Raw genomic sequence first — 27,868 nt, 5'->3', positions numbered from 1 at the left:
TGTCTAAACTTTTGGTCTGTACTGTATGTGACAGATAATGTCCCTTGGACGCTCGGGATCTGGGCCATGATTGTCTATTGTCCGGTGCGCCTTATAAATCTCCAGCTCCTTATCAATAAGATCACCAAGGATATTATTGAATAATTATCGCAGTGTTGGCATAATTGCTTGTTAACTGATGCTTTCAGGTATACCCCTTATCCAGATATTATGCTTTCAGGTACACCCCTTATCCAGATATTATTGCGATTTTCTTGATCATCAACCATATTAAACAGGTGGTTTATTTACTGGCTGTGAAGATCCAGTGTTAGTTTCTGAGCATTATGATGGCCTCTAACTTGGATGACATTATCCTCTAATCTTTGTACCTTGTCAGTAAGCTGTGACAGGATAGAAGTGAGGGGACGTATTTCAGTTTTGTATGTGGTCTCCAGCCTCTGAATATATTGCTCCATATCTTCTTTAGTAGGGATAGACACAATATGATATACAAATAAGTTATGTTGTTCCCCATATCAGAATAACCTGTGGCTGGGGGGTAAATGTCCCTGTGAAGCAAGCACTGCTCAGCATGGGGGCTTTGGTGAGAGTACAGGGAGATTTGTGGAGCTGTTTTCTTGTGAGGCCGACATTAAGAGAGAACTTGGTGCAGGACTTACAGGCTGGAGCAGTCTGGCACCATGAGGGTTAAGACTGCTTCTTTTTCGACACTGAGGTGAGGCAGTAATAGCTCTGAAGCAAGAAGATAAGACCTTCCATAAGAAACACTGCATACCAGACATGCTGACAGAGGTGGAGGACCTCAGATTAACCTCTGATCTCTTCTTTCTTTCCCATATCGAAAGTCATGTTTGAGGCTGTAAATTGCTTATAATTCCCTGTAGAGAGTGCTTTCAGTGTGTGCATTCTCTTGGTGCTATGTCCAGGCCATGTCCTTCCTGTTGATGTACAATACAACTGAAGGTGGCGATGATTGGGAGCAGGATTGTGTGATGTAACAACCTTGGGTGATGTAACATCCTTACGGAAACGAGACAATGGAACGGCGCCACAACAGGAAGTGCGTATGAGTGTTTTTATTTTAACAAGGCCAAACATGAGGAATGAGAAGGAGTTGTCCTAGTAGTGGACAACCCCTTTAAGAAGATACAATTTTCGGTTAAAAATGAAAAAGGCTTTTCTCCTGTGTGACTTCTCTAAAGTTTATTAAGAGTTGATTTCCGTGTAAACCATTTCCCATATTAAGAACATGAAAATGTCTTCTCGTCTGTGTGAATACTTTGGTGACTAAGAAGTGATAATTTCTTCACAAAACATTTCCCACATTCTGAACAGGAAAAAGGCTTCTCCCCTGTGTGAGTTCTTTGGTGCTTAATAAAATCTGATTTATCGTTAAAACATTTCCCACATTCTGAACAGGAAAAAGGCTTCTCCCCTGTGTGAGTTCTCTTGTGCTTAACCAAATCTGATTTCTGGATGAAACATTTCCCACATTCTGAACAGGAAAAAGGCTTCTCCCCTGTGTGAGTTCTCTGGTGATTAACCAAATCTGATTTCTGGTTAAAACATTTCCCACATTCTAAACAGCAAAAAGGCTTTTCCCCTGTGTGAGTTCTCTGGTGATTAACCAAATTTGATTTCTGGCTAAAATATTTCCCACATTCTGAACAGGAAAAAGGCTTCTCTCCTGTGTGAATTCTCTGGTGATTAATCAAAACTGATTTCTGGCTAAAACATTTCCCACATTCTGAACAGGAAAAAGGCTTCTCCCCTGTGTGATTTCTCTGGTGATTAACCAAAGTTGATTTCTGGTTAAAACATTTTCCACATTCTGTACAGGAAAAAGGCTTCTCCCCTGTGTGAGTTCTCTGATGTCTGATAAAACTTGATTTCAATGTAAAACCTTTCCCACATTCTGAGCATGAAAATGGCTTCTCCCCTGTGTGAGTTCTCTGATGTCTGATTAAAATAGATTTTTCTGTAAAACATTTACCACATTCTGAACAAGAAAATGGCTTGTCCTCTGTGTGACTTCTCTGGTGATTAACAAGATTTGATTTCTGATTAAAACATTTCCCACACTTGGAACAAGGAAATCTATTCTCTGCTGTGTGAATGCTTTGATGTTTAAGAAAAGACTTTTCGAAGGAAAAACTATTTCCATATTCTGAACATGAAAATGGCTTCTTTGCTTTAGGAGTAATTCGTTTTTTAATGCTTATTTTGTGACTTTGATTTTCCTTAGTAGTCGGTAATAAATCAGAAGACAGGACGTGTTTCAAAGGATCAGATGACAGATCTTTGCTGTGAAGGGATGATGGTATATCTGGAGTAATGGCATTCACTTCAATTGTATCTTGTGGATTCTCAAGATCATCTGATTTAAAAATTGAAGACGTCAGCTGTCCCTCTGGTCTCCTGGTACAGTCATCTGTCAAGAATAAAACCAATTATTATTTATGAATAACATATCCTTAAAATTTATATTGATGAACATTTCTACTTAAACTCTCCGTAAAAATGTACTTTATGTAAAAGTATCATTATTTACCAAGAAAACATCACAGAAAAAAATCAGCCTTACCAACACCAAATCAGATAACAAATGCACTAGCATTTTAATGTTGGTTGGGTGTACTGGGGTGTCTGTCCATGTGGGGTGCACTTACATAGTAATATATGATGTAATAGTATGGGCATCACCAATAGGCAGCTAGCCAGACACTGTGCATCACATCTACCTGTGTGACTGGCGTCCTATGCAAGCTTCATCTGTGTGCATCTTTAATACTAGGCAACCACCCCCTCCATGAATTTGTAGGTTTGTGAGTGGTCGCTCCATCAGTATTTTGCACCTGCGCTGCGCCCCCCCCTCCCTTTATCATGGGGGTCTGCGGCATCCTGCTAGTGCATTTGTTACATGATTTGGTGTTAGTAAGGCTGTATTATTTTCTGTGATTTTTTTTTTTAAGTTTGCCTTATGTTAGTCGTCATTATTCACCAAGACAATAACAGTTCACAGTCTAATAGAAAACCTCATAAGATGAACCAGTGGAGCGTGGTGTTCAACTGTTTGTTAATTCTGCCTCCCAAATATGGAATAAAAAGCCATCAAACAATGTTATGTAGGTGAAATGATGCCAATAAAAACTTCTACTCATCTCACAAAAAACAAGTCCCCACTCAGGTCCATCATCTGTCAATGGAAAAACAGAGGTTTCCACATTATTAGTGGCTCAAAGGCTCTTGAGAATCAACATGGCTTCCATAAACCAATCCAGCAATATCCGCTCTCCCAAAGTCAGATCTCCCCCTCACTTCTGAGCCTTGCAGTGCGCTCAAACCACATTTATCATCCATGAATTTGGCATTACTATAGTGAGAAGAACCCACTTAATTTACGTTGTGTGTCTCCTGGAGCACAATCTGGGCACTATGTGTTGGGTAATGAAATTATATATTTGTAATTTTCAATCTCCAACATTTCCGGAAAGTGCCTGTGGAGTCAAAATAGTCACTACTCCTATAGATTATTTCACTGAGGGTTATAATTTCCAAAATAGTGTCACTTTATGGTGATTTCTACTGCTCTGGTTTTCAGCAATTTGGTCACATTAGGGCTTGTGCAAATGGTGTGTCCCATCTCCTCTGGGATCTGCTCCTGCGACGTCGGCTTCTGTCACCTTATTCATCCTGCAGGCGGTGCTGGTGATGGAGGAGATGTCGGAACTAGAAGCTCTGGGCGGCGCAGGCTCTGTCCAGCCACTAAGATTAGAGTGCCTGGGACCAGTAGTACCATCCAGTCTGGCAGTATGGGTGTGTGCTGTCCAGCTGGAGTAATCTGCTCTCTGCTTCAGCCAATTGGAAAGCACCACACCCTATTAAAGCTGGAAGCATATTGCCGGAAGCTGCCAGATCCAGCCTTGTTCTCCTCTGGTTCAGTCCTCTGTGCTCAGCTCCCGGCTTGTGTATTTGATTCCTGTTGTGACCTCGGCCCGTTTACTGACTACTTTTGTGTGATTTTGTATTTTCTCTGCCCTCATGGTTCTAACCCGGCTATCTGACTATTCTTCTTGCCATCTCACACCACAGAACAGCAGGTAACACTGTGGCCCAAGCTTAGGGGTCTCTGTGTAAGTCCAAATCCATGTAGAGGGTTAAAGTGTGATGAGCAAGGCAAACCCTGGGATCTGGAAAATGGAGTAGATAGCGCCAAGCCTGTTCGTGGTAACCATCTTTTCAGCTGCCAAGTGACAACGAACAGAGCCCCCAATACATTGTGTCTGCAATCTATTAGCTAAGGGTCGCTCCTCCCCTTCTTAACCTGCCATGTTCCCAGACAGTAGTGTACAACCATATTTGGGGTATCGTCGGATTCAAGAGAAGTTTGAATATAATTTGTAAGGTCCATTTGTTACTATTATCCTTTGTGAAGAATTCCAAAGCTATCACCACATAAAGTGACACACGTCAGATTTGAAAAATGGGCCCTGATAGGAACACAAACTGTCTGCAGGAAGGGGTTAAATCAGAGTATTTTGGGCACCAAAACTGTGAGTATAGACAATAACACATCTACTGAAATGATCAAACTCAACATTCTCCATCAGTAAGTAGTGAGTAACTAGTGGTGAAACCTCTCTGGGGTAATTAGAGTATGGGGCTCGGTGGCTCTTGGGAATCTAAACAATCTTAAGGGACAATATTTTCTATCAGATGAGTTTGAAGAAAAAATATTAGACATTCATAGAGAACTTTTTATAATAGTGAAGAGCTGAGGTGTCTTAAATTTAGCGTAGAGATATATCATGGCACAGGTGTAATGTTTTTTTGTATGGTTTATCGCGATCCTCTTTGAAGTTAATCAGTTTTAAAAGAAATTGAAAACTCAGGATAAAGGGAAACTCTGTTGTTATTGTACAGAAATTCACACTTGGCCCTCACTGCACATTTAATCGCTTCCCGACCGACCACTGTATATAAACGTCGGCGCTGCCTGGGCTCTGTGCAGCGCCGACGTTTATAAACGGTCGGTGGTCCCGCAGCGCTCAGGACCCCCAGGGTCCTGCAGGCGCTGCGGTTCAGATGAGTAGCAGTGACGGGACATCAACGGGACCTGATTGGATCAGGTCCCAATGATGTTAAACCTTTGCTATCTTCTAGATGCCGCAATCTATAGCGATCGCGGCATTTAGAAGATAGTGAGAGGAGAGGGGGTCGCCCACTTACCTCTCCGACGGCCCCCTGATGTCTGAGAGGACCTGCCGTTGTCATTGCAGCCGTTGGTCACATGACCGCCTCCGGGTCTGCCATGTACGGTGTCCTGCTAGACTCAGCCTGCAGCTGAAGTCTAGCAGGAGACACTGACAAGTGTGATACTGTCAGCAAAGCTCTCATGCAATGCAATACATGTCTATTGCATTGCATGAGAACAGTGATTAGAAAACTAAAAATTAATGTCCCATACAGGGACTAAATAAAAATGTAACAAAAAGTCTAAAAAATGCTTTCAAACTGTTTAAAAAAATCACAAAATAAATAAAAATAAATAATAAAATATTAAACCAATAAATCCGTATATTTATGCAAAAAACTAAAAAGTACACATATTTGGTATTGCCGCGTCCGAAACAACCCAATCTATAAAACTGTCACACTAATTAACTCCTTCTGTGTACACCGTAATAAAAATAAATAAAAAACGGAGCAAAAAACTATGGTTTTTCATCATATCGCCAAACAAAAAGTGGAAAAAAAATGCAATCAAAAAGCAAAATGGAAATAAAAATGGTACCGCTGAAAACGTCATCTTGTTCTGCAAAAAAAAAGCCGCCATACAGGTCCATCAGCCAAAAAATAAAAAAGTTATAGCTCTCAGAATAAAGCGTTGCAAAAAAAATATTTTTTCTATAAAAGTTTCATTGTGTAAAAGCGCCAAAACATAAAAAAAATATACGGTAAGTGTAGTATCGCTGTAAATGTACTGACCCGAAGAATAATGCTGCCTTATCACTTTTACCACACGCAGAACGGCATAAAAAAAAACCTGAAAAAATAATTCCTGAATTGTTGGTTTTTGTTAATTTTACCTCCCAAAAAACGGAATAGAAAGCGATCAAAAAATGTCACGTACCCAAAAATGGTACCAATAAAAATGTCAACTCATCCCTCAAAAAACAAGCCATCAAATGACTCTGCCGGCCGAAATATGGAAAAATTATAGCTCTCAAAATATGGCGATGCAAAAACTAGATTTTGCAAAAAAAGCGTCTTTTAGTGTGTGACAGCTGTCAGTCATAAAAACTTGATATAAATCTGGTATCTGTAATCGCACCGAGCCGAAGAATAAAGTAATCTAATCAGTTATATCACACGAGGAACGGCGTAAAAAATAAATAAAACCAATTCTTCACCTGCTACTGATTTGTTTATTATGTCTCCCAAAGATCGCAGTAAGGCTCTGCCCACATTTATCCTGCGCTCTGCGCTGAGCACTTACACCAGAGTTTCCATGTAAATCTCTGAAATACGTGATTCAGACAGAACCCATGACGGAATATTCCCTGTAATGAGGCAGATATAGGCCACTGTGGATGCCGTCTGGCCTGTGATCCCACGGTGTCAGTTTTTTTAGGCGTGCATAAAAGTGCGGTTGGCCACAGTTTTGTGCACTTCTGAAAAAAAGGACACCGCTAAACAGAGGCCAGACGGAGTCCAGAGTAACTCTGCTGCCTCATTACAGTGAATGGATCCTGCAGGGGTTTCATCTGAATTACATCACTTGGAAATTTAGATGGAAACCCCGATGTAAGTGCTCAGCATAGAGCGCCGGATAAACAATATGTAAAATGTTCCCAATAAAAGCTTCAACTCAGTCCTCAAAAAAAGCTAGTCCCCACTCAGGTCAGTTATCTGTTAAAAATATAAGGGACTTCCAAGTTACTGGTAGCAGAAAGGCTCTGGAAAAGCGAAATGGCCCTTGCCCCCCAAAACAAATTCAGAAAATTTTGTGCTCCCAAATCCAAATGCCTATTCTACAATAATTTGTTCTCCAATTGTCAAATAATGCTCCGTCCCTCCCAGATCTCGCTGTATGGCTAAGCAGTACGATACAGCCACATATGGGGTATTGCCACTATTAGAAGAAATTGTGACACATTTCAGCACCATTTTTACTCATTGCCCTGTGTGAAAATGTAAAATCTGAGGGTAAAACATTTTTTTGTGATAAAAATATAATTTTGGTATAAATTAAAAAATTCTCACTACTTCCCTAGATGAATTCCTTGAGAGGTGTAGTTTACAAAATGAGTCACTTGTGGGGGTTTCTGCTGTTTCGGCATGTCAGCGACTCTTCAAATGTGACATGGTGTCTGCAACCTATCCCAGCCAACATAGCTCTCCTTTCTCTTCCGAACCCTGCCGTACACCAAAGCAGTGGTTTTCCCCCACATATGTGGTATCGGCGTACTCAGGAGAAATTGCACAACAAATTTCATGGTGCAATTTCTCCTATTACCTTTATGATAATGCAAAATTAAGGGATGAAAAACGTTTTTGTGGAAAAAATGTGAACATTTTATTTTTGCAGCTCAATATTATAAACTTCTGTGAAGCACCTTGGGGTTCAAGGTGCTCACCACACATCTAGATAAGTTCCCTAAGGGGTCTAGTTTCCAAAATGGTGTCACTTGTGGGGGTTTTCCACTGTTTAGGCACATCAGGAGCTCTCCAAACGTAACATGGCGTCCGCTAATTATTCAAGCAAATTTTACATTCAAAAAGTCTAATGGCGCTCCTTCCCTTCCGAACCCTGCCGTGAGTCCAAACAGTGGTTTTTCCTCACATATGGGGTATCAGCGCGCTCATGAGAAATTGCACTACAAATTGTGTAGTCCATTTTTTCCTGTTACCCTTGTGAAAATAAAAAAATTGGGTCTAAAGTAACATTTTTGTGAAAAAAAGTTAAATGTTCATTGTTTTCTTCCACATTCCAAAAATTCCCGTGAAACACCTGAAGGGTTAATAAACTTCTTGAATGTGGTTTTGAGCACCTTGAGGGGTGCAGTTTTTAGAATGGTGTCACTTTTGGGTATTTTCTGTCATATAGGCCCCTCAAAGTCACTTCAAATAAGATGTGGTCCCTAAAAAAATGTTTTTGTAAATTTTGTTGGAAAAATGAGAAATCGCTGGTCAACTTTTAACCCTTATAGCTTCTTAACAAAAAAAAATTTTGGTTCCAAAATTGTGCTGATGTAAAGTAGACATGTGGGAAATGTTATTTATTAACTATTTTGTGTGACATATCTCTCTGATTTAAGGGCATGAAAATTCAAAGTTTGAAAATTGAAAATTTTTTGCCAAATTTCCGATTTTTTCACAAATAAACGCAAGTGATAGCGAAGAAATTTTACCAATATCATGAAGTACAATATGTCACGAAAAAACAGTCTCAGAATCAGGGGAATCCGTTGAAGCGTTCCAGAATAATTACTTCATAAAGTGACAGTGGTCAGAATTGAAAAAATTGGCCTGGTCACGAAGGCAAAAACAGGCTCTGGCGCGAAATGGTTAATGTAGATCATAAAAGTAAAGTTAGAAAGACTGGACCTGGTCTTGTAAGGACCATATGAGCACATTCAGCAGCACAGAGGGGAGAGAAGGTGGATTCATCCAATAAGATATCAGGGTTCTAGGAAGCCAACAGCATCATTACCCTCCGCTTTCTCTTACAGACACAATATTTTTCTTCAAGGGATTTTGTAACTTGTCAGCACTTTCTATGTACGCTGTCATTAGGCTTTGTGGTTTACAGATCTGGGCAGGTAACGGTCAGCATCTCCTAATCCCAGGGGGTAGGTGGATCCTCCAGGTTGTAAGTTCTATGGAAAAGGGCTTTCAAGGCCCAAAATCATTTGAACAGTTTTGGGTGGAGAATGTTTTGGTCTAGTGGCAAAATGGTGATCACACGATTGTGATATAGCCGGACTACACCACTGATAAAGAAGCCACAGCCGCTGACTGAGAAGAATCTGTGACTTCTCCTTATTTAGTGGTTACTACTCACCTGGGTAGTCATATGTAGGAATCTCCTCTTTACACCGCTCATCACTCCTCACATATGCCTCTGTAGTATTAATATGGGTCAGATCTTCACCCTGAAACAAATATTATAAAAGTCACAGACAGATGAAGAAGCCACATCTATGATCAGCTCTAATCCTGCCATCTCCACCGTTCTCATTACACAAGTATAAAACATATAATACTGGTGGATAAATCACCACCGAACACAAGACCTTCACAGCCGTCTACACATCATAGGGGAGATCTCATGACTCCTTCTCTCCATCTACCTGATGAGCCTGAGGAACATTGGGATCTTCTTGTTTACAGTCCTGTGGAAGAAGAGGACGGGGACATCTGTCTGGTGTTGTCCTCTTACTGGATAGATCTGGAGGAAACACATACAGGGACTGAATTCATTCTTTACATACAGATAATTATAGGCCGTGTGTATTTAGTCCTGTCTATTACCTGGTGATGTGAGGGACTGGGGAACCTCCATCATGCCGTCTTTGTACACATCTTTGTGTCCTTCTAAATACTCCCACTCCTCCATGGAGAAATAGACAGCGACATCCTGACATCTTATAGGAACCTGACACATACAATGATACCGTCATCCCCCCGATCCTTTCATAGTGTTACTGTATAATGTCCCAGTATTCCCAGCAGTGTCACCTCTCCAGTCAGCAGCTCAATCATCTTGTAGGTGAGTTCTAGGATCTTCTGGTCATTGATGTCCTCATGTATCAAGGGGTGAGATGGAGTCCCTGTGATTGGGCTCAGGGGTCTTTCCCATCCCTCAGACACAGGGGCCTGACAGTGCACAATAGAGGTCTTCTTCATTAATATGTAATCCTGGTTATGGAGAGACACATTATTAAATCTCACTACAGACATTTCCAGAGTCCTCACCTTACCAGTTCTGGCCATCTGTTATTCCCATAGATAAGAATGATGTAATGTGACATCATCAGAATCTCTTACCTCTCCAGTAAGCCGGAAGAGGATCTCTAGGGTGAGGTGTAATATCCTCTCCGCCATCTTGTCTCTGTCCATATATATCTTTGATGGGTCCATAAGGAAAATTCTCTTAAATAGAAGATCTTCACTGAAAGGATCTGATATTTTAGGGACCTGAATGAGAAGATGATGAGCCTATGTAACATCATAAAAATCTTGTGTAATAATACAATTACTGGAGATAATAAAAGCAAACATATGAGGAGATATATTATTTTACAGTATTTAGTTTTCTTCTTTACATCTAGTAATAAAACCTATATATTTTAGGTCACAGACAACAAGCAGTTTCTTCCTTGGAGTCTGTAGCTGAACACGTTTCTCAAAGACTCATCTTCCATAAAGCTAATTATCGCCTCATTTACCGACACTGGAATCGGCATTAGCAATACTGCAGGAGATATTCATTACAATAATATAAGAAATAACTACTTCATGATGAGGACGACATATTCATCTTCTACTACGGCTCTAGAAACATATTTAGCCAGAGTGCTTCACTGACTACATCTCCGCCTGTTGTCTATATGAATGTTTCCCGTCTTCCCCGGACTGTAATTTTCTATCACGTTAGATCTCATGTCTGATTCACACACAGAAGTTTGAGGCTGACACATGGTAAGGTTTTTAATGTTATACATAGTAGGGCTATCCCAAATGGGTTCACCTTGCCATGGTGGGATAGCTTTCATGCTAGTTTTGATCAAAAACAGTGTTGCACTTTTGCTTCTAATTTATTTATTTACAGCAGGGTTTATGACCATTTTTCTTCTTATAGGTTTTTTTCTGATTAACGGCCCTAGTAAACATACATTTATGTGCTGCATGGATAATAACTAAAACCAAGCTCAAATTCTGTGTTTTTTCATGGACACCAGAGTGGCTGTGTGGGCTGCTACTATGGATGGTACGACCCTAACTATCCAACTATCATGTGGTAAAAATCTCATAGGTCCGGGATTCATTAGTATCTGCACGAAGAATGGGGCTTAGTGAGTATTTATTAAAGGGAATCCACTCCACCAACTACCCCACGGCTGATTAAAGGGAATCTGTCACCCGCTGGGACTTATCTAACCTCTAATATGGGGATACAGGTGATAGAAATGTGAATCTATACTTACCTGTATGCCTCATATTAGAGGTCTGTTTGCTGTGAAATGACTTTTTATTTAGTGAAGATTCCGATGCTTGCGGGCCGGTGGACGGGAAGAAATGCCCTGTGACGTGCAGTTACCATGTCCAGGTCCCGCGCACTTCACTTTTTACGGAAGACGCAGCTGTACTGTGTACTATCCAGTCATAGTACTGCAGGGATCTTGTGCGCAGGTGCCGATGAGTCACGGTGACTTCCCGGCGCCTGGGCACAAGATCCCTTCAGTACTATGGCTGCATAGTACACAGTACAAGTGCGTCACTACCGTAAAAAGCGCGCAGGCCGTGGGATCTGGACATGGGGACTGCACATCACAGGGCACTGTGACATGCAGAGAAGGGGGAAAATACTTTAATCAACACAGTAGGCAGGGATTTCTTCCCGTCCCCTAGCCAGCAAGCATTGGAATCTTCACTGAATAAAAAGCCATTTCACAGCAAACAGATCTCTAATATGAGGCATACAGGTATGTATAGATTCACATTTCTATCACCTGTATGTCCATATTAGAAGTCAGATAAGTCCGAGAGGGTGACAGATTCCCTTTAATCAGCCGTGGAGAAGTCATAAAACCAGATATGTATCAAGGTATTGTAAAGTGGCTAATGGTCGCATAGTCGATGGGAGGTATGTGTCACAGAGATGGCTGGTCTCTGTGATGTAACCCGGAGTGTTTCTCTAGGGCACATAAGCACTAAGAGGATCGTTTGGTGCACCTGGGAGCCGGGTTACAGGTAGCTAGGAGAGAATGGGTGGGTCCAGCTACCCACATACCTCACCTCTGGGTGTGGTTATCAGCCTATAAAATGGAGGCTGCTGTTTGGCACATGATCTGTGTGTTTGGAGGGAGAAGTTACATAGTTTATAAAGCTGAAAACAGACAAGCGTCCATCCAGTTCAGCCTATTTCTTGTGCACTGCAGCTATTCCGCAGCTTTGATCCAGGGGAAGGCAAAAAAAACCCATGCGGTATAGGTCAATTTACATCATTGAGGAAAAATTCACTTCCCGACTCCAATCTGGCAGTCAGATTAAATCCCTGGATTAATTAACTATCACTAAGCATAAAATGTAATTTTATTGTTCTCAAGAAAGGCGTCCAGGCCTCTCTTGAACTCATTACTTGAACTCAGACCTCCTGTGTATGTTTGTCTTCGGACCAAGCCAGGATACTGGACGCTACCCCAGCTTGTGTGCCACACAGGCCTGACTGAGCAGAGACCTGCTAAGGACATTTAGGCTGTGTGCCCACGATGCGTTTTTTAAGCGTTTCCGCAGCGGCAAAAACGCTGTGGAAACGCATTAAAAATGCTTGGTAGAAGGGCTGCAATGTTCCCGAATGATAATCCGCATGTGCTGTGTCCATGCTGCGGACATTTCCACTGTGGATTATCATTGCGGAAAAAAATGCAGCACTACCAATTATTTTGCGGAAGCGCTGCGTTTTCGCCGCCATAGACTTGCATTGAGCCGCTTCAAATCCGCAAATACGTAAAACTACTTGCGGAATTGAAGCGCATTTGCTGCGATTTTGGAACACAAGACCGCAGCAAATGGGAAGTGACCTCATGTGGGGGCGTTCCAGCCATCCCAGACCATCCCATAAATCCAGGAAGACGAGAATCCCATACCATTACCGTCTTCCTGGATCATGGCTGAGCATCCGGGGTGGTACAAAAGGATGGACCTGAATGTCCCGGTCATGATTAGTGTGGCAAGTGTCTGCGTGCAGGCAGACATAGGCCGATGTGACACTACTACTCCCATCGGCCTATGTCTGTCCCCCGTCCACTAGTGCCAGCAGGATCAGCTCGATGGGAGCAGTAGTTCCCATCAGCCTGATCCTGGTGTTAAAATTGCCCTAATGTGTCCTTTAAACTGCCCCCATATGTTTATATTTTGCCCCAATACCTTTTTTATTTTTTTTTATGCCCCCATATTTTTTTGATTTTACTTATTTATTTTTTTAAATTTACAGTCCCCATTTTTTTTTGTCCCTAATAAATTTTAAAAATACATTGGTGGCCAGTGGTTGCCTAAAAGAAATTTAGTTTATACATTACCTGTCCCCGCCGATCGCCACCTAAAATAAAGTAAAATATAAAAAACTACACCTATATTCACCTAGACACCTAATTCCCCGAAGCCATCGATCTCCTGTAATAAAATATAAAATAATAAACCACAACCTTATCCTTACCCCTCCGTAGTAGTCCACGAGTGTCCCACGCACGAAGATCTCCAGTTTAGAGCAGCCACATAAAATGTGACCGCTCTAAAAGAGCGCCGCCAATAAAATGAAGGAGCCATAAAGCGTCCCTGTCTTTGCATAAGCAAGTTCACCGGAGTTCAGCTAGCGCTGCTCCGGTGAGCTCCTTTACGTCCCCGCTGACCGTTAGAAATTCCCACAGTACAGCAGGGCCATAACGGAGGTCACCGGAGCTGCGCTGACTGAATGCTTCCCGGTGACCTCAGTCAGGGGCTCACGCTGCCGGAAGCGGACGTGTTCCCGGCAGTGTGAGCATACAGCAGCCATTCAGAGCTGTCACATCTCCAGATGTGACAGCTGTGCATGGGAGATCATTGCAGGAACGTGGACAGGTAATTATTTTTTTTTAGTAAATTAATAATTAAATAAAATTGTGTCGTTTATTTCAAATAAATTATTTTTTTCTGGGTGTAGTGTGTGTTTTTTCTTTCTAACACTTTGTAGGTTAGTAATGGGGGTGTCTTATAGACGCCCCTCATTACTAACCTGGGCTTCATGGCAGCTGGCGCTGACATGAACCCCACCACTATTACCCCCTGCCACCGCATCAGGGCAGCGTGTAAGAGTGAGGCTAAGTGCCAGATTTGGCCCACAAATATGATGCGCCAAATCTGGGGCGGCTGAGGGCTGATATTATAGCCTGGGAGGGGGCCTATAACCATGGCCCCTTTCTAGGGTATTAATATCAGGTCGCAGCTGTCCGCCTAGCCTTTGCTGGCTCCAATTTATAGGGGGACCCTATATTTTTTTGGGGGTCCCCCTGTAGAATGGGCAGTAAAGGCTAAGCTAACTGCTGCGGCCTGATATTAATAGCCTAGAGAGGGGCCATGATCCTTGGCTACTTCCCAGACTATAACATCAGCCCTCATCCGTCTGCTTTCCCTCTCCTGGTTATTAAAAATACGTGTGAGCCCACCCTATTTTTTTTATTTTTAAATACATTGAAATGTAAGATTATTATACAGCGTATGCGTGACCAAGCATACATTGAAATGGGTCTGTGTGTGTCTCCGGTATGTGTGGAAAAAGTCATCACCACTAATACCGGAGATTCTGATGTGTGAAAGAGCCTCAATTGGATATTGGGGGGTTGACTAGGAAATGACATCAAATTGACCCTTCTTTTTTTTCCCACTAACTTTATTTGGCTTCAAAAATGCTTCAAAAACGTTTACAAAATGCATCAAAAAACGCATCAAAAACGCACATAGAATTCGCATGCATTTTTCTGGCAAGGAGATGCAGAAATGGTCAGGAAAATTTCTGCTTCATTTCTGCATCGTGGGCGCATAGCCTTACTTTGTTTGCCTGATGTAAAAACTATTTGCTTTTCTGTTTGGCTTCTGGGTTTACGAAGCAATAAACCCACATGAACTTTTAAAGGAACATGCCTCACGTTTTCCTCCTGTCGCATCCAAGTGAGTAAAACCTCTACAATTGGTGTTAGACCTGCGGGCAGTGTTCCCAGCAAAGACGTGTGACTGCTACAGGAAAGACTGCATGTCCTGGGTGAAGCCTGTTGCAAGCCAGCAAGCATCGCCAGACAAAATGGAGGACCTGCTGAAACACCTGGTACAGTCGTAGCAACAGCAGAAGACCAACAGGCTGTTGTTACAGCAGATCCAGCAGCACCAGCAGGAACAATGGCAGCAGATGCAGCTTCTGGCAACCGCCATCCAGGGCAGGAAGAATGGCCCAACCCCAGGTCCGGCTGATGACTCCCACGTCCCGAAGGCAGTAAGATGGGCTTTGCAGAAAATGACCTCTGGGGATGACATTGAAGGTCGTTGAGAGGGAGAAACTTCTGCCAGAGCAGTGGGCAGAGGTACTGGCGCCATACTTGACGGGAGAGCCCCAGAAGGTGTACTATGATTTAGCTTTGCAGGATGCCAAAGAGTATGGCAAGCTAAAAACTGAGATTTTCTTGCACTTGGGGTTGACAATGACTATCAGGGCACAGCGGGTTCACTGCTGGGCGTATCACCGGGACAAACCACCTTGCTCCCAAATGTTTGAACTGTTGCACCTGGTCCAGAAGTGGCAAAAGCCGGAGTCCTCTACGCCTGCGCAGATGGTAGAGCGGATGATGATGGACCGGTTTGTGAACTCCCTGCCGAGGCCCATACAGACTTGGGTTTCCCAGGGTGATTCCCAGAATGCGGATGAACTGGTCAGACAGGTCGAGAGATACCAGGGAGTTGAAGATTCCTTGGGAAGGCAGCCCACTCCATACTGCGGATCCAAGGTCCCTACGGGTGACGTTGTTTGCTGGAGGTGCCGCGGCCTAGGCCATATAGCCGCCCGTTGTCCCCTGACCCCTGAGCCGATGGATTGCAGCATAGGATGCCGTTGTTCATATTATGCTTATCTGGCCTGCAGTGTAAACTGTTCACCCAACGAGGGGCCACAAGCATATCATGTGAAGGTGAACAGAAGGGAGTTAATGGCACTGCTAGATTCCGAGAGTCTGGTGACCCTTATGAGGACCACCCTTCCTCACCAAATGATCCCGGGGAAAAAAGCTGGCGTTCACTGCATTCATGGTGAGGCTAAGGACTACCCCATGGCCAGAGTGGACATTAAAACGGCCCACAGTACTGAGTCCCACAAGGTTGGCGTCGTTCAGAATTTATTGCACCCTATTATTATAGGCTGGGACTTTTGTTTGTTTTGGGATCTGTGGGGGAAGGGTTCCGGGTTTGGGGGCTCAGATAAGAAACCAGTTAACCATGATGAGGTATCACCACATCCAGAGTCTGACAGGTTTCCCTTTTGTGTCCTTGTGGAGGATAAGGAGGTAGTGCCCCCTCAGTCTGCCATTCCAGAGTTAGGAGTGACCAGCGAGAATTTGGGGTCTGCCCAGCATAGGGACCTAACTCTGAAGGAAGCCTTTAATAATGTCACTGTTATAAATTGGGTTGCAGAGGAGCCGGGGGCTGACACAAGATTTCCCCATTTTATGATGAGTGGGGAGTTGTTGTACCGGGTCAAGAAAGTGAGGGAGGAGCGTGTGGAGCAGTTAATAGTGCCGGGCCCCTTTAGACGGAAGGTGTTGGACATGGCCCATTAACATGTCTTGAGGGAAACAGCTGGGAGTGAAAAAAAACGCAGGAACGGATCGTGCAGAAGTTCTATTGTCCCGGATGTCCCCGTGAAATATTTAAGTATTGCAAGTCTTGCCCTACGTACCAGTTAACCACCCCCACCTCTTACTTTCAAAGTTCCATTGTGCCATTTGTCCATTATTGAAGTGCCGTTCGAGAGAATTGATATAGACTTGGTCGGTCCCCTGGTTGAATCTGCTCGTGGGCATCAATATATATTGGTTATCCTGGACTATGCCACACGCTATCCTAAAGAGATTTCACTGAGAAACTCCTCCGCAAAGAGTATAGCCCGCAAGTTGGTCCACGTGTTTTCCCAAACAGGCTTACCAAAGGGAGATACTCACCGATCAGGTAACTCCCTTTATGAGTAAGGTGATGAGGGAGTTATGCAAAGTCCTGCAAATCTCCCAACTGAGGATTTCAGTATACCATCCTCAGACAGATGGCCTTGTTGAAATATTTAACAAGACTCTGAAGAGTATGCTGAGGAAGGTCATAGAAAGGGATGGTAGAAACTGCGACTGTCTCCTACCGTATCTGTTGTTCTCCATCCAAGAGGTTCCACAGGCCTTACGGGGTTCTCGCCATTCGAACTCCTGCATGGCTGACATCCGCTGGATCTCCTGGATGTCGCAAAGGAAACCTGGGAAGCAGAGGTCACACCCCACAGGAGCATCTTCGAGCACATCGCTCTGATGTAGGAGATGATTGCGAAGGTGATGCCCATCGTAAAAGAACATCTCCTCCAGGCACAAGAAGTTCATGCCAGAGTCTACAACCGGTAAGCCAGAGTGAGGGAACTCAATCTGGGAGACCAGGTACTCGTGCTAATTCCTACGGTGGAAAGTAAGTTCTTGGCTAAGTGGCAAGGGCCATATGAGATGTTGGAAAAAGTGGGTGAAGTGAACTACAAGGTTCATCAACCGGGACGACGTAAGCCATACCAGATATACCACGTCAACCTCATCAAGCCGTGGCAAGACAGAGAAGCTGTGGAAGCTCCATGCTTGCTGGGCAGGCCAGAAGGTGACGTTGGAGGAGTCGCAATAGCGGAAACGCTAATGAAGTCTGAGAAACAGCAGTGTCGGGAGTTGCTGCAGAAGAACCAGGATCTGTTCTCGGAATTGCCGGGCTGCACAAGGGTCACGGAACACGAGATTCTGACGGAGCCACATGTGCGGGTGAACTTGAAGCCCTATTGGATACCTGAGGCGCAACGAGAGTTGATCTCCAAAAGAGGTGGCTCGTATGCTGAAGCTCGGTGTCATTGAAGAATCCAAGAGCGGTTGGTCGAGCCCGATCGTCTTGGTCCCAAAGCCCAATGGTGAGTGGAGATTCTGCAACGACTATCGGAAGTTGAAAGAGGGCTCCAAATTTGATGCATATCCCATGCCATGAGTCAATGAGCTGATCGAGAGGCTTGGGCCAGCAAGGTAAATAACCACCTTGGATCTGACGAAGGGATATTTGCAGATCGCCATGGCACAGGGAGCCAAAGAGAAGTCTGCGTTTTCTACGCCGGACGGATGCTTCCAGTATATTCGGATGCCGTTTGGACTGCAGGGGGCCACTGCAACCTTCCAGAGAGCCATGGATTGCATCCTTGCATCCCATAAGAAATATGCCGCAGCATACCTGGACGATATTATTATCTTTAGACCAGACTGGGAGAGTCAACTGGAAGAAGTCCAGGTTGTGTTTGATGCTCTGAGGAAGGCAGGGTTTTCAATAAACCCGAAGAAATGTGCCATGGGGAAATAAGAAACCAAGTATCTCGGATATGTAGTGGGTAGAGGTAAGATAAAACCCCAAATTACTAAAGTGGACCGCTGTAGAAAAAGCAAGTCAGAGCCTTCCTGGGAATCGTGGGATACTACAGAAAATTCATCCCAAACTTCGCCATGATGGCCGCACCCCTGACTGACCTCCTTTAAAGGGACAAAATCAGCCATGGCCAAGTAGACTGCAGAGGCGGAGACGGCCTTTCAAGAGATGAAACTGGCTCTGTGTAGGCAACCGGTCCTGGTTGCCCCGGACTTCAAGAAAGAGTTTATAGTCCAGACAGATGCCTCAGATGTCGGTTAAGGAGCAGTCCTTTCCCAGGAGATACACAGGAAGGAGCACCCTGTCCTCTACCTGAGTAGAAAGCTGTCCTCCTGCGAGAAAAATTATTCAGTCATAGAGGAGTGCTTGGCTATAAAGTGGGCAGTGCACACCTTACGGTACTATTTGTTAGGTCGAAAATTTAAATTAGTATCGAACTATGCCCCACTCAGATGGATAAGGGAAACAAAGGGAAAAATGCCCGGGTCACCCGCTGGTTTTTAGGCCTACAGGACTTCCACTTCCATGTAGAACATAGAGCAGGGAAGCTACATGGTAAAGCCGATGACCTCTCCAGAATCCCTTGTTTGGTAGTAGAAGGTCCCAAGCCCCACGGCTTAAAGCAGAGGGGGTATGTACAGTACAGACCAAAAGTTTGGACACACCTTCTCATTTAAAGATTTTTCTGTATTTTCATGACTATGAAAATAGTACATTCACACTGAAGGCATCAAAACTGTGAATTAACACATGTGAAATTATATACTTAACAAAAAAGTGTGAAACAACTGAAAATATGTCTTATATTCTAGGGTCTTCAAAGTAGCCACCTTTTGCTTTGATGACTGCTTTGCACACTCTTGGCATTCTCTTGATGAGCTTCAAGAGGTAGACACCGGAAATGGTCTTCCAACAATCTTGAAGGAGTTCCCAGAGATGCTTAGCACTTGTTGGCCCTTTTGCCTTCACTCTGCGGTCCAGCTCACCCCAAACCATCTCGATTGGGTTCAGGTCTGGTGACTGTGGAGGCCAGGTCATCTGGCGTAGCACCCCATCACTCTCCTTCTTGGTCAAATAGCCCTTACACAGCCTGGAGGTGTGTTTGGGGTCACTGTCCTGTTGAAATATAAATGATGGTCCAACTAAACGCAAACCGGATGGAATAGCATGCCGCTGCAAGATGCTGTGGTAGCCATGCTGATTCAGTATGCCTTCAATTTTGAATAAATCCCTAACATTGTCACCAGCAAAGCACCCCCACACCATCACACCTCCTTCTCCATGCTTCACGGTGGGAACCAGGCATGTAGAGTCCATCCGTTCACCTTTTCTGCATTGCACAAAGACACCGTGGTTGGAACCAAAGTTCTCAAATTTGGACTCATCAGACCAAAGCACAGATTTCCACTGGTCTAATGTCCATTCCTTGTGTTCTTTAGCCCAAACAAGTCTCTTCTGCTTGTTGCCTGTCCTTAGCAGCGGATTCCTAGCAGCTATTTTACCATGAAGGCCTGCTGCACAAAGTCTCCTCTTAACAGTTGTTGAAGAGATGTGTCTGCTGCTAGAACTCTGTGTGGCATTGACCTGGTCTCTAATCTGAGCTACTGTTAACCTGCAATTTCTGAGGCTGGTGACTCGGATAAACTTATCCTCAGAAGCAGAGGTGACTCTTGGTCTTCCTTTCCTGGGGCGGTCCTCATGTGAGCCAGTTTCTTTGTAGCGCTTGATGATTTTTGCAACTGCACTTGGGGACACATTCAAAGTTTGCCCAATTTTTCGGACTGACTAACCTTCATTTCTTAAAGTAATGATGGCCACTCGTTTTTCTTTACTTAGAATTTGTATTATGGCAAGAAAAAAGAACCTAACAGTTTATTCAGTAGGACTATCAGCTGTGTATTCACCTGACTTCTGCACAACACAACTGATGGTCCCAACCCCATTTATAAGGCAAGAAATCCCACTTATTAAACCTGACAGGGCACACCTGTGAAGTGAAAACCATTTCCGGTGACTACCTCTTGAAGCTCATCAAGAGAATGCCAAGAGTGTGCAAAGCAGTCATCAAAACAAAAGGTGGCTACTTTGAAGAACCTAGAATATAAGACATATCTTCAGTTGTTTCACACTTTTTTGTTAAGTATATAATTCCACATGTGTTAATTCATAGTTTTGATGCCCTCAGTGTGAATGTACAATTTTCAAAGTCATGAAAATACAGAAAAATCTTTAAATGAGAAGGTGTGTCCAAACTTTTGGTCTGTACTGTATGTGTGGTGGCTAATAGTCGCGTAGTCGATGGGAGTTATCACAGAGAAGGCTGGTCTCTGATGTAACCCAGAGTGTTTCTCTACGGCACGTAAGCACTAAGAGGATCGTTTGGTGCACCTGGGAGTCGGGGTACGGGTAGCTAAAAGAGAATGGGCGGGTCCAGCTACCCACATACCTCACCTCTGGGTGTGGTTAACAGCCTATAAAACAGAGGCAGTGTTTTGGCACATGGTCTGTGTGTTTGGAGGGAGAAGACCTCCTGTGTATGTTTGTCTTCAGACCAAGCCAGGACACTGGACGCTACCCCAGCTTGTGTGCCACACAGGCCTGGCTGAGCAGAGACCTGCTAAGGACATTTACTTTGTTTGCCTGAGCTATTTGCTTTTCTGTTTGGCTTCTGGGTTTATGAAGCAATAAACCCACATGAACTTTTAGGCTGAGTTCACACGATGCGATTTCATGCGTTTCCGCGGCGTTTTTGCAGTTGCGTAAATGCCGCGGAAACGCATGAAAAACGCATGGTAGAAGGGAAGCAATGTTCCCCAATTGAAATCCGCATGTGCTGTGCCCATGATGCGGATTTTTCCGCAGCGTAAACGCTGCGCTCAAAAATCCGCAGCATGTCATTTAATTTTGCGGAAACGCGTCGTTTTCGCCGCCATTGACTTGCATTAGAACGCGCCAATTCCGCAAGACTGCATCTGTACTTGCGTAATTGGTGCGTTCTAATGTGCGGATGGTACCCGGGTGTGGAGGAGAGGAGAGTCTCATCCACACCCAGGTACCATTAAAAAAGCTGTAAAAACAAGAATAAAATAAAATATATATATATACTTACCATCTGTCGGCCCGCGCTGCACTCCTGCTTGCTTCCCGGCACTTGCAGTGAGTTGTAGGACCTGCGGTGACGTCAGAGTCATGTGACGGGTCACGTGACGCTGACGTCGGCAGGTCTTTCAATTCAAAGTTGCCGGCAGCCGGGAGAACGGAGTGAGCAGGACAGCGCGGGCCATCGGAGGTAAGTATATACACTCTCTCGGGTCACACTATATAAATCCATGCTGTTTGCATGGATTTATATAGTGTGACCTAGTTGTCAAGCACTTTCCAGGTGATGCTAAAATCGCCTGGAAAGCGCTTGTCAATCTGCATGCGGAAACGCATGTGAATCTGCATGTGGATCCGCATGTATTCTGCAGGAAAAACGCATGTGTAGCACCCTGAGGACTCGGCTGCTACAGGGGTATTACACCTCAAGCCAGAGGTGTGGTATTCCACTCCCGGGTAAGGATGGAGTGTGGTACTGAGCTCAGTTAGCTGCATGCACTACATACATCCCATTTCCGGGGGACAGAACTACGGTACTCCCACCAGTATATGTGCAGGTACGACAGCGTCTGTCCCTGGCTGGAGTGGGAGGGGGGTGGAACATCCCAGTAGTGTAGGGGCAGATAGGGGGAGTAGTCTGGGTAAATGTAGGAGCTCATTGGGTGCTGGTCACCTGAGCTCACACATAGAGGGAGTATATAAGGTGGGCACCATCTTAGGACAGGGTCAGTCAGTCAGTCAGTCAGTGAGTCAGCAGTAACTCCAGGAGAGGAGAAGGAAGAGGGACCCAGAGGCGCAGGACGAGAGGGGACCCCAAGATCCCAGAATAAGGACAAAAGGGTGAAGGGTCGGCAAAAGGGTACCGGATCCCAAGCTGGCGGAGGCCAAAGCAAACCTTAGCCAGGAAACGGAGGTCGTGGGCAGGATCTGCCACGACCCTCACCAAATCCACTAGAAAGGCACACCGAGCATAGGGTCAGGGAGCCCAGAGGAGGCTTGACCACCAAGAGACCCGAGGGAGCCGGACATAGGTGGATCCCTGGTGGGAACGGCCAGAGAGAGAGAGAGAAGAAGGGAGCTCAGGACCATACTCAGGAATTGCCCGGGAGTTGACCGAGTCCCGCACCTGGTGGACGCAGCACGGCTTGGGTGGTCACTGCTGTACAGAGTGACCCGAGCAACACCAGTGAGTAAAAACCCTGAAACTGCATTTCATGCCTCTGAGTCTCCTTGCTGCACCTTCACAACCACCATCCTCCACGTCTGACCCCCTGAGGCTATACCCCTCCCGTTGGGGGTTATACTACCACAGCTGCACACACACCACCAGCCTCAGCGGACCATCCTGCAGCGGCGGCCTTTTGACCGCAAATCAACGGGTGGCGTAGTCGACACTAAGAACATCTGCAAGGACTGCCGCACACTGAGTTTGACACCCTGGGCACGGACCGGGTCACAGCCACTCGGAGACTACAACCCCCATCTGATCCGGCTCCGGGTATCCCTAACAACATGGCCCAGGGGGCGCGTCACATGCACAATCTGCATGCGTTTTTTCTGCCAGGGAGATGCAGAAATGATGCAGAAATTTTCTGCTTCATTTCTGCATCGTGTGCACATAGCCTTAAAGGAACATGCCTCATGTTTTCCTCCCGTCACACCCAAGTGAGTAAATCCCCTACAATATGTATAAAGGAAAGGGTATGGTACTCAGAGAATGTTTCAATAATCCGCCTCAACGCGTTTCCCCAATAGGTTCATCAGGAGGCTTGATACAAGGGTGATAATTCATGATGTTCAGCATAGTGTGCCTAACAGCCAGGTGTCCATGTTTAAATAGCCCAATTCATCCAAAACCCCTCCCAGACTAGGAGGCCAATTCCCATTCCTAGAGGTGAATTGTCACAGGATATACAGAATGGAGTCTTTCTACAATAATGTACTGCGCCTACGCTACTTCTCATGAGTTAGAGGTCCGATAATGTCCATCCCCTAGTGTGCATGTCGGGAAGTGACGTGCTTTACACTGAAACGTCAGATAAACTGATTGCTGCCGCGCCACTCGTACCTGTGACTGCGAATGCCCATAGTTATCATTCCACGCAGGAGCGCATCTAGGATCATTGTCCACGATTGCGCATGCCCAGATGTCTCCATTCCACGCCGGAGCGCACATGGTATTGGATTGCATTCCATCAAATGAAAAATCCTCTCTCTGAGATCATCGTCATGGGAGACTAAAAACAAGTATTGCACATCCTCCCATCATACAATAGGCATGTAGATCTACTTTATCACTACAGAAAATATGGGATGGTGGCCCACAGTATGTTCCTAAATGGTCATATTTGACCCCTATTGCATAATTAGAAATACACAAGGATCACCACACTTGTTAATTACTAAATAGTATGTGGGATATAACTGATAAATAATTCTGATAATAGAAGCTCAGATCTCTTGATAAAGTAAAACAATATGTGAACCTCATTAACAGGGAACTGAGTAGCAATGGGTAGAGTATAAAATCCAAAAATGTAATCCAGAATGGGGCTGTATTCATACAAAACAGGCATAGAAAACTTGCTTATTCAGTCCCTTAGGGGTTCGTGAATCCAGTTTGGAAATCCACTCAATTTCCTTTTTGAGGATACATCTATTGAGATCACCCCCTCTCACACTGGGTTTAACCACCTCAATGATACAAAAGGAGAGGTCTCCGGTTTCACCTCAATGTGCACTGTTCACGTGTCTCACTAATGGGGTGTCCTGACCAAGGCGTATTTCGCCCAAATGCTCCTCCACCCGCCATATAGACTCCCTCTTGGTCGTGCATACATAATCTAGGAGGCAGGTGCATGTGGCCGCAAATACAAGTCCTGAAGTTTTACAGTTGGAATAATCCCTCTGGAAAAAGGTTTCACCTGTAGAGGAACTCGAGAAAGATTTACATGGTCTCATCCAATTACATGTACAACTTTCTCCACATCTAAAGAAACCACAGATTCTTCTATCTAGCCAAGTCCCCTTGGGTGCAGGTTTTTGTAGAAACTATGCAGTAAACGGTCCCTAATTGACCAACACTTTCTGAAAGTTATTGTGGGATTAGATCCCACAGCATCCTCAGGTCCGGGTCGACCACAAGTACATCCTAGTGTTTTCTGAGGATATTAAAGATACGGTCACTCTGATTGTCACAAGTTCCTATTACTTGTGTTATCCCCATATTTTTCTTGGTGTCTTGGTTAGGTATGGAGGAGTGTCTGTCTCTCCTGTTTTTCTGCAAACAATCGCGCAGAATCCAAAATGTACTGTGGGTACCTTTTTGGTGTTGATGTTTATTGCCTGTATATTAATATCTGTGACATTAGAGCAGTTTCTTCTAAACTGTAAAAATTGGCCCTTGGATATTGCTTTTTTTTTATTTTTATTTTTAAGAAGGATGGGGTGGTGGCTATCCCACTTTAATAGTTTATTAGTGCTTGTAGGTTTATGGTAGATGAGTGTCCCTAGAGTCCCATCTCGTACTTTCTTGATTGGTACATCCAGGAAAGGCAACTGGTAATAATTAAACTCTGATATAAATCTAAGGCCCACTCTATGGATATTGAGTTCCCTGACAAATTCAAGAAATTATTCACTCGTCCCTGACCTGATGATAAAAATAGTGTCAATATATCTATACTATACCCTAATATATGGTTGCCACCATCATCCCCGAGTATTGTGGTTTCCTCCCACGAGCCTAGGAATAGGTTAGCAGACGAGGGTCACAGGAGCTCCCCAACGCAGTACCCCTGAGCTCGGGTAAGTACTTACTGTCAAAAAGAAAGAAGTTATGAGTAAGAGTGAATTTTAGAAGATCCTCCATGAAGTCATTATGTCTGCTACACTCTATTGATCTCGATTTCAAGAAATGTCTTACTCCTCTGATACCTTCCTCATGTGGTATATTACTGGACAAAGCCTCGATATCTAGTAAGGCCTGCTCCCCTACATGCCTGTATACATGCTCGAGGGTATACATGTAGGGGAGCAGGGAAAGGGAAACCAACTCCAGAGGGATTATTACAACTGTAAAACCTCAGGCGGTACTGGGGGAGCATTATACTCTGTGGGGGGGCATCATACCTCCTGCATAAGGGGCATAATGGGGGCATTACACTGTGTGGGGCATCATACATACTGCATAAGGGGCATAATGGGGGGATTACACTGTGTGGGGGCATCATACATACTGCATAAGGGGTATAATGGGGGCATTACACTGTGTGGGGCATCATACATACTGCATAAGGGGCATAATGAGGGCATTACACTGTGTGGGGGCATCATATATCCTGCATAAGGGGCATAATGGGGGCATTACACTGTGGGGGCATCATACATTCTGCATAAGGGGCATAATGGGGGCATTACACTGTGTGGGGGCATCATACATCCTGCATAAGGGGCATAATGGGGGCATTACACTGTGTGGGGGCATCATACATCCTGTATAAGGGGCATAATGGGGGCATTACATTGTGTGGGGGCATCATACATCCTGCATAAGGGGCATAATGGGGGCATTACACTGTGGGGGGCATCATACATCCTGCATAAGGGGAATAATGGGGGCATTACACTGTGTGGGGGCATCATATATCCTACATAAGGGGCATTACACTGTGTGGGGGCATCATACATTCTGCATAAGGGGCATAATGGGGGCATTACACTGTGTGGGGGCATCATATATCCTACATAAGGGGCATTACACTGTGTGGGGGCATCATACATTCTGCATAAGGGGCATAATGGGGGCATTACACTGTGTGGGGGCATCATACATCCTGCATAAGGGGCATAATGGGGGCATTACACTGTGGGGGCATCATACATCCTGCATAAGGGGCATAATGGGGGCATTACACTGTGTGGGGGCATCATACATCCTGCATAAGGGGCATAATGGGGGCATTACACTGTGGGGGCAGTAAAGGGGTCCTATACTATGAGAACAATACGTTTCCTCCCTTCCTGTCTCCATAGTTGGGTCGTATGTATCTATTACAGGAAACAGAACAAAAACCTTATGATTCTTATAAAGGGGCAACACAAGACCCCAAAAGAGTCTCCGTGCTGAAGGGGTTAATGCCCCCTGCGCCCAGTAATGGGATCTCCACATACCTCCACCTGCAGAGCCGCCACCACATATATTGCTGCTCTGTGCGCACAGGAGCTGTGATGAGGTCACAGGAGGGGAGGAGTCAGGGGTCACATGATCAGGGGCCTCAGTGGATGCAGGACTCTGCTGTGCTGGTTGTCATGGTGCTGGATGAGCTGAAGTTTATGTGTGGGGTCAGGAGGGGTTTACAGTGTGGATGTAGCAGAGCCGCGTGTGTATGAGGTGTACGGAGCAGAGCAGTGTGTGTACGAGGTGTACGGAGCAGAGCCGCGTGTGTACGAGGTGTACGGAGCAGAGCCGCGTGTGTACGAGGTGTACGGAGCAGAGCCGCGTGTGTACGAGGTGTACGGAGCAGAGCCGCGTGTGTACGAGGTGTACGGAGCGGAGCCGCGTGTGTACGAGGTGTACGGAGCGGAGCCGCGTGTGTACGAGGTGTACGGAGCAGAGCCGCGTGTGTACGAGGTGTACGGAGCAGAGCCGCGTGTGTACGAGGTGTACGGAGCAGAGCCGCGTGTGTACGAGATGTACGGAGCAGAGCCGCGTGTGTACGAGGTGTACGGAGCAGAGCCGTGTGTGTACGAGGTGTACGGAGCAGAGCAGCGTGTGTACGAGGTGTACGGAGCGGAGCCGCGTGTGTACGAGGTGTACGGAGCGGAGCCGCGTGTGTACGAGGTGTACGGAGCAGAGCCGCATGTGTACGAGGTGTACAGAGCAGAGCCGCGTGTGTACGAGGTGTACGGAGCGGAGCCGCGTGTGTACGAGGTGTACGGAGCAGAGCGGTGTGTGTACGGAGCAGAGCCGCGTGTGTACGAGGTGTATGGAGCGGAGCCGCGTGTGTACGAGGTGTACGGAGCAGAGCGGTGTGTGTACGGAGCAGAGCCGCGTGTGTACGAGGTGTACGGAGCAGAGCCGCGTGTGTACGAGGTGTACGGAGCAGAGCCGCGTGTGTACGAGGTGTACGGAGCAGAGCCGCGTGTGTACTAGGCGTACAGAGCGGAGCCAAGAGTGTACGAGGCGTACGGAGCGGATTCTCGCGTGTACGAGGCGTACGGAGCGGATTCTCGCGTGTACGAGGCGTACGGAGCGGAGCCGCGCGTGTACGAGGCGTACGGAGCGGAGCCGCGCGTGTACGAGGCGTACGCAGCGGAGCCG

General features: G+C 45.3%; 1 protein-coding gene across 1 annotated transcript; it reads right to left on the bottom strand.

The window, feature by feature from the left end:
• On the bottom strand, nt 1–26,785 carry LOC141229268 (uncharacterized). Its single transcript, XM_073667455.1, has 8 exons — nt 26,719–26,785; nt 25,237–25,364; nt 10,057–10,206; nt 9,748–9,927; nt 9,541–9,664; nt 9,360–9,457; nt 9,071–9,161; nt 1–2,434 (listed from the first exon to the last, which is right to left on the bottom strand). The coding sequence occupies exons 3-8, from the start codon at nt 10,147–10,149 to the stop codon at nt 1,245–1,247; spliced, it is 1,776 nt and encodes a 591-aa protein (XP_073523556.1). The 5' UTR covers nt 10,150–10,206; nt 25,237–25,364; nt 26,719–26,785; the 3' UTR covers nt 1–1,244.
• Nucleotides 26,786–27,868: the final 1,083 nt, after the last annotated feature.

The sequence above is a fragment of the Phyllobates terribilis genome, unplaced genomic scaffold (genome assembly GCF_046119375.1).
Source record: "Phyllobates terribilis strain yellow unplaced genomic scaffold, ASM4611937v1 Scaffold_470__1_contigs__length_1423970, whole genome shotgun sequence".
Lineage (NCBI taxonomy): Eukaryota > Metazoa > Chordata > Amphibia > Anura > Dendrobatidae > Phyllobates > Phyllobates terribilis.
The sequence above is the reverse complement of the archived record's forward strand: the minus strand, read 5'-3'. Positions and strand labels throughout refer to the sequence as shown.

What these genes read in the sequence shown, in the direction of transcription:
- LOC141229268 (XM_073667455.1), bottom strand. Translation starts at nt 10,149, where the DNA reads ATGGACCCATCAAAGATATATATGGACAGAGACAAGATGGCGGAGAGG. An exon ending in CCAGTCCCTCACATCACCAG is followed by an intron (nt 9,458 to 9,540) that starts GTAATAGACAGG and finishes TGTTTCCTCCAG; the next exon opens with ATCTATCCAGTAAGAGGACA. An exon ending in ATGTTCCTCAGGCTCATCAG is followed by an intron (nt 9,162 to 9,359) that starts GTAGATGGAGAG and finishes TATTTGTTTCAG; the next exon opens with GGTGAAGATCTGACCCATAT.